This window comes from Drosophila subpulchrella, chromosome 2L (assembly GCF_014743375.2).
Source record: "Drosophila subpulchrella strain 33 F10 #4 breed RU33 chromosome 2L, RU_Dsub_v1.1 Primary Assembly, whole genome shotgun sequence".
Taxonomy (NCBI): domain Eukaryota; kingdom Metazoa; phylum Arthropoda; class Insecta; order Diptera; family Drosophilidae; genus Drosophila; species Drosophila subpulchrella.
The window spans coordinates 20,436,052-20,447,192 of record NC_050610.1 but is presented as its reverse complement, the minus strand read 5'-3'; the positions used below and the strand labels follow the sequence as shown (position 1 = coordinate 20,447,192).

At 39.8% G+C, this 11,141-nt stretch overlaps 2 protein-coding genes across 2 annotated transcripts; both read right to left on the bottom strand.

Annotated features, from left to right (window-relative positions):
- Nucleotides 1-1,851: 1,851 nt before the first annotated feature.
- Nucleotides 1,852-3,267, bottom strand: LOC119546354 (serine protease inhibitor dipetalogastin-like). The gene is made up of 3 exons (XM_037852582.1): nt 3,047-3,267; nt 2,204-2,219; nt 1,852-2,150 (listed from the first exon to the last, which is right to left on the bottom strand). The coding sequence occupies exons 1-3, from the start codon at nt 3,235-3,237 to the stop codon at nt 1,944-1,946; spliced, it is 414 nt and encodes a 137-aa protein (XP_037708510.1). The 5' UTR covers nt 3,238-3,267; the 3' UTR covers nt 1,852-1,943.
- A 4,980-nt stretch (nt 3,268-8,247) lies between these two features.
- Nucleotides 8,248-8,935, bottom strand: LOC119547607 (keratin-associated protein 5-5). Its single transcript, XM_037854531.1, has 2 exons — nt 8,795-8,935; nt 8,248-8,738 (listed from the first exon to the last, which is right to left on the bottom strand). Exon 2 carries the CDS (start codon nt 8,731-8,733, stop codon nt 8,467-8,469), a length of 267 nt encoding a protein of 88 aa, XP_037710459.1. The 5' UTR covers nt 8,734-8,738; nt 8,795-8,935; the 3' UTR covers nt 8,248-8,466.
- Nucleotides 8,936-11,141: the final 2,206 nt, after the last annotated feature.

Genomic DNA, 11,141 nt, shown 5'->3' with positions numbered 1-11,141 from the left:
AGTAAAAAAGGAGGGCTACGAAAAAAAGATGTGATAAGTAAATAGCATCAAAAAAGTGCCGAAAACATTTTGCAGGACAAAGCGAGCGGCAAATAAAAATGTAAATCATAAAAAGTGTAATGAAAATAAAAATCCTCAATTTGTATGCTGTCGCATATTCCACAATGCTTAAGCAATGTCCAAAGAGGGGTTGGGTTCCAGTGAGTCCTGCGGCAAAGAAGAGTGGAGCTGTCATAAATTCTGTCAGCAGATTCGGATCCAAGTCCGATTCCGAATGGGTACAAATGTCTTTACAAAGGACATGTGCGCCATGCGTCTATTATTGATGCCCGGTTTCTGAACATCCCCACTGTCATCAAAGAGCCCGATTCAATTGTCTGAGACAAATGTCTTTGGCAGAAGGTGAAGAAAGAAGTCTTATTTTGCATATGCAAACGCCCGGGGGCATCCCATTGAGGAGGGACAGCCGCACAAACCGCTCGGACATGTTGCACATTACCCTTTCAGTCCGCCCACCTCTTTGGGGGAAAACTTTTTCCACTCGCCCCCCACAGTTCTTTTCACACTTTTCTTTTTGCTGCCGGCCATGGGCAATACATCTTGGGCCACAAAACACAAAATCGTCTTAAGTATTTTGTGTGGTTTAAATAAAGTAAAAATAATAATGCAAAAATAAAACCCAATGCCCAGATGTCCTTCTGCGAGTGTGGGAGTGTGTAAAAGGATAAGCGTGCTACATCCGCTTAGCGTGGTCTTCTTCTAGTCCTGGCATACCCTAATGTCTATTTCGAAGTCATTACAAATGAAATGATATTTGGAAAGTGGAAAATAAAATCATTAAAATTGTTTTACGTTACAAACCTTAAAACTTTGTTTTAACTTATGGCAAATCTAGATATATCTCCCACACTAATTTCATTTTCTGCACCCTTTTCATTGAATTTAAGAACCGATACAAAACCAAATGTCTTGGCTTTATCACCCTACTGATATTATTTAGTTAAGTTTCTATAGAGCATTCAATTGTCACTCTGGAAAGTTTCTAAATTAAATTTCTCGTTTTCTTTACTCCTTTCTTGCCATTTATTTTTTGGGTCTCGATGTTGCGTAAATGATTTTATTTCGTTGCTGTAAAATTTTTGATGTACTATTATTCTATGCCCAAGTCCCCAATGTCCATCATTGTTTTTTTATAGACACATTGCTGGGCGCACAGCTCAGCAAAAGGGTTAATTCCCCGCACCCAGGCCTCTATGACCAACAACAAGGAGTGCCTCATCGTCACCATGACATGCGAATTAGCCTTGGCCAAAAAGGTGGGCTGCATATGGGATATGCGATGTGCGATGTGCGATGTGATATGTGATATGGGTTATGGTATATGGGCTGAGCACGAGTGTGTGAGTACAAGATCCACGCAATCTTGATGATGTGAATTGTGGCACTTGTCCATCCAATTTGGAGCATGGGTCGGCATAGCATACTATAGGATTGATGGCTGTTTGCTAATTTTGAGTTCGTGCATACGCCTGGCGGGTGCGAGGAGAATACCACTTATAAGCTTGTAATCCATGACAGCTACAAAAGGATGAGCCAAAGGAATCGATGATTAAACGGAACGGTCAAGATTTAAACCACAATGGATTGAAAACTGACAGCGTTAAATGTTAATGTAGTATAAAGTGCAGTTCTAATACGATTTTCCTAAATGTTCTTACTTGACGAAATAAAGGTATTTATCTTAAGAATAAATATTTATTTATTATTAAGTTTGCTAATACAAAAACATTTACCGAAAGTTTTTCAAGTGGCTTAAAAACATGCAAATTTTAGGATTCAAAAATCAACAGGTATGAAAATGAATTAGTTTATTTTTCATTTAACAAATGTATCCATTTTAGGTGTGTTTACAATTGATTTGTTAGATCTTTGTATTGCTGTTACTAGCAATGTCCGCGTTTGGCCAAGGTAACCCCTTTTCCTTTTCCTTCGCACTGGAGGAGGCAAAGGTTGGAGTAGGTCTTAGAGTCCGATCCACAGACCGGGGCAAGTAGTAAAGTACACGGACAAAGTTGGGCCGCAGAAAGGCCCAAAAGTGCAAGCATGCAGAAAGACATCAGAACAAGGCAACGCATGGTACTAGTTTTATACTAATCAGACAAGACTGAAGACTGAACTTTCCATCACTCATTTATATATGCACCAGGAAGTCGTATTTACTTAAAGCGGTTTATTACAATTTTAAAATACTTGTTGTCACGTCTGGGTGTTTTATAACATTTAAAGTGGTAATTCTATAAGTTTTTAAATAAGTACAATTTTTTCGGGGCGTGCTCTTAAGTAAATCATATCCGACATATTTATACAAACTTTTTATACCAGCTACTCGTAGAGTAAAAGGGTGTAGTAGACTCGTCGGAAAGTAACAGGTAGAAGGAATCGTATCTGACCCAATAAAATATAAATATTCTTGATCAGGATCACTAGTCGGAGTCGATCTAGCCACGTTCGCCTGTCTGTCCGTCCGTGTGAAAGCTGAGATCTCTGATATTTATAAGATTCTATAAAGGTGTAAATGAATATGGATGGTCCATATTAAAAAGTTATAATCGATAAAGGAATCGACGCTAGGTGGCGTTGTTTCGGAGTATGCAATTTTGTCGCTTTGCTGCTTTCAAATCACCATCTCCCTTGCACTTCCCTTAGCTGAGTAACGGGTATCTGATAGTCGAGGCCGTCTTCTATAGCGTTCTGCCTTTGATTTTGTTTCTGTTTTTGTATTGGATGCCTTGAGTGAATTAAGGTTGTCAAATGACTTTCAGAACAATGCAATTTACATTTGTTACATTTGTCACATTTACGTGTTACATTTGCTATTTTAAAAACATTTACCAAAAGTTTTTCAAGTTGCTTAAAAGCATGCAAATTTTAGGATTCTAAAAATCAAAACAGGTCTGAAAATGAATTTGTTTATTTTTAATTTAACAAATTTATCCATTTTAGGTGTCTTTATAATTGATTTTTTAGATCTTTGTATTTCTGTTACTAGCAACGACCGCGTTTGGCCAAGGTAACTCCTTTTCCTTTTCCTGCGCACTGGAGGAGGCAAAGGTTGGGGTAGGTCTTATAATCCGATCCACAGACCGGGTCAAGTTCTTTACTACACGGACAAAGTTGGGCCGAGGAAAGGACCAAAAGTGCAAGCATGCAGAAAGGCATCAGAAGGAGGCAACGCATGGTATAAGTTTTATACTAATCAGACAAGACTGAAGACTGAACGTTCCATCTCTCATTTATATATGCACCAGGAAGTCGTATTTACTTAAAGCGGTTAATTACAATTTTAAAATACGTTACAGTCTGAAATGGTACGTTACGTTTTGTTGTCAAGTCTGGGTGTTTTATAACATTTAAAGTGGTATTTCTTTAAGTTTTAAAATAAGTTTTTAAGTAAGTACAAACAATTTTCACGGGGAGTGCTCTAAAGTAAATCATATTCGACATATTTATACAAACTTTTTATACCGGTTACTCGTAGAGTTAAAGGGTATACTAGACTCGTCGGAAAGTAACAGGTAGAAGGAAGCGTGACTGACCCAATAAAATATAAATATTCTTGATCAGGATCACTAGCCGCAGTCGATCTAGCCATGTTCGCCTGTCTGTCCGTCCGGATGAACGCCGAGATCTCTGATATTTATCAGATTCTATAAAGGTGTTAGTGAATATGGATGGTCCATATTAAAAAGTTATAATCGATAAAGGAATCGACGCTAGGTGGCGTTGTTTCGGAGTATGCAATATTGTCGCTTTGCTGCTTTCAAATCACCATCTCCCTCGCACTTCCCTTAGCTGAGGAACGGGTATCTGATAGTCGAGGCCGTCTTCTATAGCGTTCTGCCTTTGTTTTTATACCCGTTACTCGTAGAGTAAAAGGGTATACTAGATTCGTCGGAAAGTATGTAACAGGCAGAAGGAAGCGTTTCCGACCCCATAAAGTATATATATTCTTGATCAGGATCACTAGCCGAGTCGATCTAGCCATGTCCGTCTGTCCGTCTGTCCGTCTGTCCGTCTGTCCGTCTGTCCGTCTGTCCGTCTGTCCGTCTGTCTGTCCGTCCGGATGAACGCTGAGATCTTGGAAACTATAAGAGCTAGGCTATTGAGATTAGGCGTGCAGATTCCTGATCTTCTTACGCAGCGCAAGTTTGTTTCAGCAGAGTGCCACGCCCACTCTAACGCCCACAAACCGCCCAAAACTGAGGCTCCTACAGTTTTCATGCTAGAATAAAAATTTTAACTGAAATGTATTGTTCTCATCAATACCTATCGATTGACCCAAAAAAAAGTTTGCCACGCCCACTTGAACGCCCACAAACCGCCCACAAACTTCAAAAAATCGTAAATATGAACGCAGATATCTCGGAAAATATCAAAGATAGAGAAATGGGAATTCAGATTTAGATTCCGTAGGCTTGAGCGCAGCGCAGGTTTGTCACGCGAATATGCCACGCCCACTCTAACGCCCACAAACCGCCCAAGCCTGTGGCGCCCACAATATTCATGCTAGATACAAAATTTTAACTGAAATGTATTGGTCTTCTCCATACCTATCTATTGATCCAAAAAAAACTTTGCCACGCCCACTCTAACGCCCACAACGCTTAAATCTGTCTACCGCCGGTAGGTGGCGCATTTCAACCTCGCTTTGCTGCATATCTCCATTTTCCTTTGGTCCTTTTAGCTGAGTAACGGGTATCTGATAGTCGAGGTACTCGACTATAGCGTTCTTCCTTGTTTTGTTTCTGATTTTGTATTGGATGCCTTGAGTGAATCAAGGTTGTCAAATTGTTGTTTTAGAACAAAATAATGAGGAAAGAATTGTGGCGTGTGCCATTTACATTTGTTACATTTGTTACATTTACGTGTTACATTTGCTATTTTAAAAACATTTACCAAAGGACTTACCAAGGACTTAAAAACATGCAAATTTTAGGATTCTAAAAATCAAAACAGGTCTGAAAATGAATTAGTTTATTACTCATTTAACAAATTTATCCATTTTAGGTGTCTTTATAATTGATTTTTTAGATCTTTGTACTTCTGTTACTAGCAATGTCCGCGTTTGGCCAAGGTAACTCCTTTTCCTTTTCCTTCGCACTGGAGGATGCAAAGGTTGGAGTAGGTCTTAGAATCCGATCCACAGACCGGGTCAAGTTCTCTAGAACACCTACAAAGTTGGGCCGCAGAAAGGCCCAAAAGTGCAAGCATGCAGAAAGGCATCAGAAGGAGGCAACGCATGGTACTAGTTTTATACTAATCAGACAAGACTGAAGACTGAACGTTCCATCACTCATTTATATATGCACCAGGAAGTCATATTTATTTAAAGCGGTAAATTACAATTTTAAAATACGTTACAGTCTGAAATGGTACGTTACATTTTGTTGTCAAGTCTGGGTGTTTTATAACATTTAAAGTGGTATTTCTTTAAGTTTTAAAATAAGTTTTTAAGTAAGTACAAACAATTTTCTCGGGGAGTGCTCTAAAGTAAATCATATTCGACATATTTATACAAACTTTTTATACCAGCTACTCGTAGAGTAAAAGTGTATACTAGACTCGTCGGAAAGTAACAGGTAGAAGGAATCGTATCTGACCCAATAAAATATAAATATTCTTGATCAGGATCACTAGCCGGAGTCAATCTAGCCATTTTCTCCTGTCTGTCCGTTCGTATGAACGCTGAGATCTCGGATTTTTATAAGATTTTATAAAAGTGTAAATGAAAACGGTTTGAATAGGACCATCCATTAAAACGTTATAAGCAATGAAGGAATCGTCGCTAGGTGGCGCTTTTTCGGGATGTGCAATCACCAATCACCATCTCCCTCGCACTCCCCTTAGTTGAGGAAGGGGTATCTGATAGTCGAGGCCGTCTACTAAAGCGTTCTGTTTTGGTTTTATATTGGATGCCTTGAGTGAATCAAGGTTGACAAATGGATTTCAGAATTATATTTGATGACGGAACAAAAAATGTGGAAAGAATTGTGGCATGTGCCAGCGCAACTTTTATATACCTTTATAGGTAATTAGGTATAGTATATCCCGATTATTTCTCAATTTCACAGTGTTTAATTGGTTAAGTGAAGTGTTATCCTAAAAATCTACGACAACAATGAAAAATAAAGGTCATACAGGTATTTTATTGAAAAAAATTTTTTTTTAACTATTTCTCATTCGGATAAATATTAGTTTCCCCAATTTGTATCTATGGGTATGTGAACAATAGGAATCTCCTGTTACAAAAAGGCAATGCCCTGATGTTAACAGAAAACACTTATTGGGTTCCCTTTAATTTGGCCAGCTAATAGTAAGTAATTAAAGAGTGACAAGAAAATAAAAGAGGGCAAAAAAGAGGAAGTGGCATTTCAAACTCCTCAAAAAAATCACATTTTTACCATGGAAACCAGTTGGGGCACAACCCATTCGCCGCCTCCCACTGCCCACTTCACACCCACTCACTCACCCAGGGGGGGAACGCTATTTCCATTTCCATTTCCCAGACTTTCCCAGCATCCGTCGGAACTGAGCAGACCAGAGATACCAAGTCAGGCCACGAGCATAACGTGCAGCTTTCCAGCTTTCGCCGCAATCAATTTTACGGGTGCACAGCAGCAACAACCAGGAACAGCCTCGGATGCCTCGAATTGCGGCAGTGGAATTAGAGCAACCCCGAGCACAGCCACGCCAAACCACTCAGCCACCACCCATCCACATCCACATCCAGAGCCACCTCATCACGAGCAGCGTTAGACACGCCAGGAGGAGGATGAGGAGGTGGAGGACTAGGAGGAGGAGGAGCGCACGTGGTCCTGCTCACATGAAGGTATTAGCCCGTAACATCGCTGCATGGCATGGGTCAACGCCACGCAGACGACTCGAATGCATCCTTCTATCTATATAGGCATAAATTCGTACGTATGCGTCGGAGTCCAGAGACCCGTCCTTTAGTACTACTAAATACCAAAAATCCATTGTTCAAATTGACCGAAAACACAGTTACGTTTCCCCAAAACAAAAGTCGTGGTCAATTTTACCATGAACACAGTAAATGTTACGAAACTTTTTAAGTCGCGAGTTAGTGCAGCTCGGTTAATTACTTGTAATCTTATTGGGGTGTTCGACTTTGCTGACAGCAACCACTTTTAAAAACAGTTTAGATTAACAATAATACCGTAAAAATGTTCATTTTTTTACCATTTTTTATATTTTTAACAACATAACAAGATTTTGAAAGAACCGGTGACTGAACTGAAGTGATATAAATTATTACCAAGACATCAATTTCGTACCCGTATTGTTGTTACAGCAAACACTTTTTGGTTGCAATCTGCTAAACGTTATATGAATGCGACTGGATATAATGATACCCATTACTCGTAAAGTAAAAGGGTATATTGCATTCATCGAAGGTAGCGTGTCCGACCCTATAAAGTATATATATTCTTAATCCTGAATTACTAGCGTGTCGATCTGGCCATGTCTGTCTGTCTGTCCATGTAAACGCTGTGATTTCGGAAACAATAATAGCTAGGGAGTTGGCATTTCATTTGTTATCCGATTACAACGCTAAGGTCTATCTAGCCTCCACATTTTTAAAGATATGTAAATGTGTATATAAAATTTTGTTTGATTTATCAATAATTTGCAAATTTCGTTAAAAGTTTTCGCCGCTAGGTGGAGCAGTTATCGAAATTGAACTCAGTCGCTCGGGCAAAAATTTTTTAAACCTAGAGAGTTAAAATGTTCCATTTAGATTCTAAAAGTGCCTATGAAACCCATGTTTGTTTTGACGCATAACGCTAAGTTCTGCCAAGCCCCACATTTTTGATAGTAAAACTTTTGGTCAAAATGTGACACATACTAGTGCTCAAACCGCCCAAATCCATGGAGCCTAAAGATTTGATGTTAGAATAAAAGTTTAAAATCTTTCAATTTACCTAAAAACGCCCCCAAACTGATGTTTGTGTTTCTCTATCTCCCACTTAAGCTGGGTATTTGATAGTCGAGGCATTAGACTATATCATTGTTTTTAAATCCAGTAAGTTAGTCGCAAATCAAGAGTCGCAATACCCTTATAAATACTTTCTGCAAAATATAACCAATATGACAGAACAAAGAAAACTTGATCGTTTCTATATTTTGGTTTGGTTTTTGGCTCTATTGAAAAATCGTTAAAAGACATTTGTTTTTTTTAATAATGTGTTGATCGTATATTTGTGTTACAATGAATTTCTGGTTCAACAATTTCATCTGGGTTCGGTAGGCATTCTTTCCCATTCGTGTGTTCCTCTCGTTTGTAGATGTTCTCCCTATCTGGTGTTTCAAGCTATTCGGGTAAAGTGTAGATGGAAGTCCATTTCGCAGGTGGTTCGATTTGTCGGGCAGAGAAGCGCCAGCTCTTTAGTGCTGACGTCCGCCATTCTGCCAGTCTCGATTGAAGCGCGACCTTCCGGTGGGACAGCATCCGCCGGGACAACAGTTGCCGCCAGGACAACCAAGCCGGCTCTGGCCTTGTGCCCCATTGCCATTGCCACCCGCCTCCATTCGGGGGCACTGGCCATTGGGGCAACTGCCACAATAGGATCCACAGTTGCCACTCCTCGAACTCTGGGAGTAGCCGCCGTTGTTGTTGGAACCGCAACCGTTGTTACTATAAAATCCGTCCATGCTTACTGGAAAATATATTTTAAAAACCTTATTTTTTTCTATATTATTTTTTTTCACTAACCTAAAACTTTAGAATGGTGCCGTACAAATCAAAACTTAGTTTTTTTTTATATAAAATTTTTATAAAACTTTTTTTGGTGTTTTTGTAATGGACTTCCGATATGTTTGAAAAGGCCGGATCGAATGAACTACAAGCAGTCCCAGCCTCGAAAGGCAGGGAAACGGTAACCCAAAGCCTACTTTTCTCGCTTTTCGAATTCAAGTTCGAACTGAAGTTTGGGCGCCTGCGCAGGTTTTCCGGAAAGTGGTGAGTTTTCTCTGCCTCGGGGGCGTGGCCTAGCCATTTGGGAAACCGGAACCATCCAGGGTTGTCAGAGCGAAAGAGAACGCGAATTCTAGAGGGGTGTGGGGTTATAGAAAAATGCGACTTCTTGATGCCGCAAATTTGCCATGTGTGTGGAGAGAGGGGCGGTGAAGAGGCATGGGTGGTTCAGGGTCGATTGGATGGGTGGATGGTTGGTTGGGGGTACGACCGACGGCGACGTTCACGTCGTAGCTGCAAATGACTTTGCGTTCTGACTGGTTAATATAACCGCAGGATCGTATTTGGAAGGTGTATTTCGTTGGGGGGGACGGGACCTGCCTGCCTTATATACGACATAGTGGGCCGTCCATGTAACCACAGCCAGCCAAATGGGCTGTGTAATGGACACGGGGCTTATCCTAAACCCCTCGACGATCCGAATCGACTTACAAGACTCCACCCTCTAAGCCGAGTGTCATGTGCAAAAGACGTTGATGCCGTATGTATGGGTGAGCTCACCCCGCTCACACTGTCGCAAAAGTCACTTCAATTTGGATGAGAGTCAGTAAATCAACCCCTATCAACATACCAACAACCGACCGAGCTCCGATTGCGATTGCCATTGCGATTCCGATAGCCATGGTAACTCCAGCCAGTGCCAGCCGGGGAAACGCCATTGCAGAATGTCCCGAAACCGAACCATATGCAGGAATGGATGTGTGAATGCTATATATCCTTGCCACATGGGAAATGTTACTCGGCTATTTGTATCGATCTATCCAGCTTCTGTCCGCACAAAAGTGAGACACTACATTCCATTTGTCTTGAGGTTAAAGAGTCACCCTACCAATTTATTCTCTAACTAAATATTAAAATTGCTATATTTTATTTTATGGTTAATATTTTTTTTTTATAATTACAAAATATTATTCAGCTTTGTTAAGCTTTAATAAATAAAAAATCGATTTAAGGTTAAAATATTTATGGCCTTGTTATAAATAAATCACTTGCTGTAAAATAAATCAGGACCACCTTAAGAAAACCGGTTATCACCTTAACATCTTTTGATAATTTAAGTGCTTTAGTCGGTTAGTCGATAAGCAAATACAAGTTTTTTCATGACCATTAAAAATTTTTTACATTTTTAAAGACTTTTCTTAACAGAATTATACCGAGTTACTCATACAATGTATTTATAATAGATCTTCAATCTATGATAAATCTTAAAAAATTATATTGGTATAATATGATTAAAATTTTTGATTAACTAATAAAATCGAATAAATACAATAAATATATAATAAATAAATAAATATAAAAATAAATTTTGCCTTAGGAGCAGGGTACTACCAAATACGGGTTGCTTGCCCTACTTAATTTTCGTTATAGAAACTTTCTTATAATAGACACTTTAAAATGATTTTACACTAATCCGTGATTAACCAATGAAATCTAATAAATATATTAAACAAATATATATGAATATTAAAATTTGCCTTAAAAGCAGGGTAGTAGCAAATGCGGGTTACTTGTCCTATTTAATTTTCGTTATAGGAACTTTCTTATAATAGACACTTTAAAATGATATTTCACTAATCCGTAAGACACAACTTTACCCCAAGTAATTGGCAAAAACCCTTTTAGATCAGTTTCAAATGACTCGAACGGTTAAATGTACCCCGAGTGTAGAGCCCTTTCGTCGGAAGAGGTCCTGACTTTAGAACTAATAATCCGACAGCCTACAAGCGCCGGATTCCACCAAACAAAGAGCAGAAAAAAAGGTGTAGCAAAAAACGAGAGAAGCCAGGAGAGTTCAGCATCTCTGCCGACGAAGGATATTTGCCAAGCAGGATAACCCAGAGGAGGGGGGGGGGGGGGGGGGGGGGGCGAGCGAGAAGGCAAGCTGTGGGAGCGGGACAGCTTGCAGCACATACCAATACAACGTAGCAGTCGTTCCACATCTAGCTTTTCGTCATTCTTGACATTTTGTGGTGAATTGTCGAAAGCCACAGGATATGTGCGCCAGTGTGCGTGCGTGCGGAGCGCCACTGCGCTTGTGTGGGTGTATCTGTGTGTGGGTGGTCTGGTTGCGAATAAAAAACAA

Excerpts from the sequence above, each read along its gene's own strand:
- LOC119546354 (XM_037852582.1), bottom strand. The coding sequence starts at position 3,237 with ATGCGTTGCCTCCTTCTGATGCCTTTCTGCATGCTTGCACTTTTGGTC.
- LOC119547607 (XM_037854531.1), bottom strand. The coding sequence starts at position 8,733 with ATGGACGGATTTTATAGTAACAACGGTTGCGGTTCCAACAACAACGGC.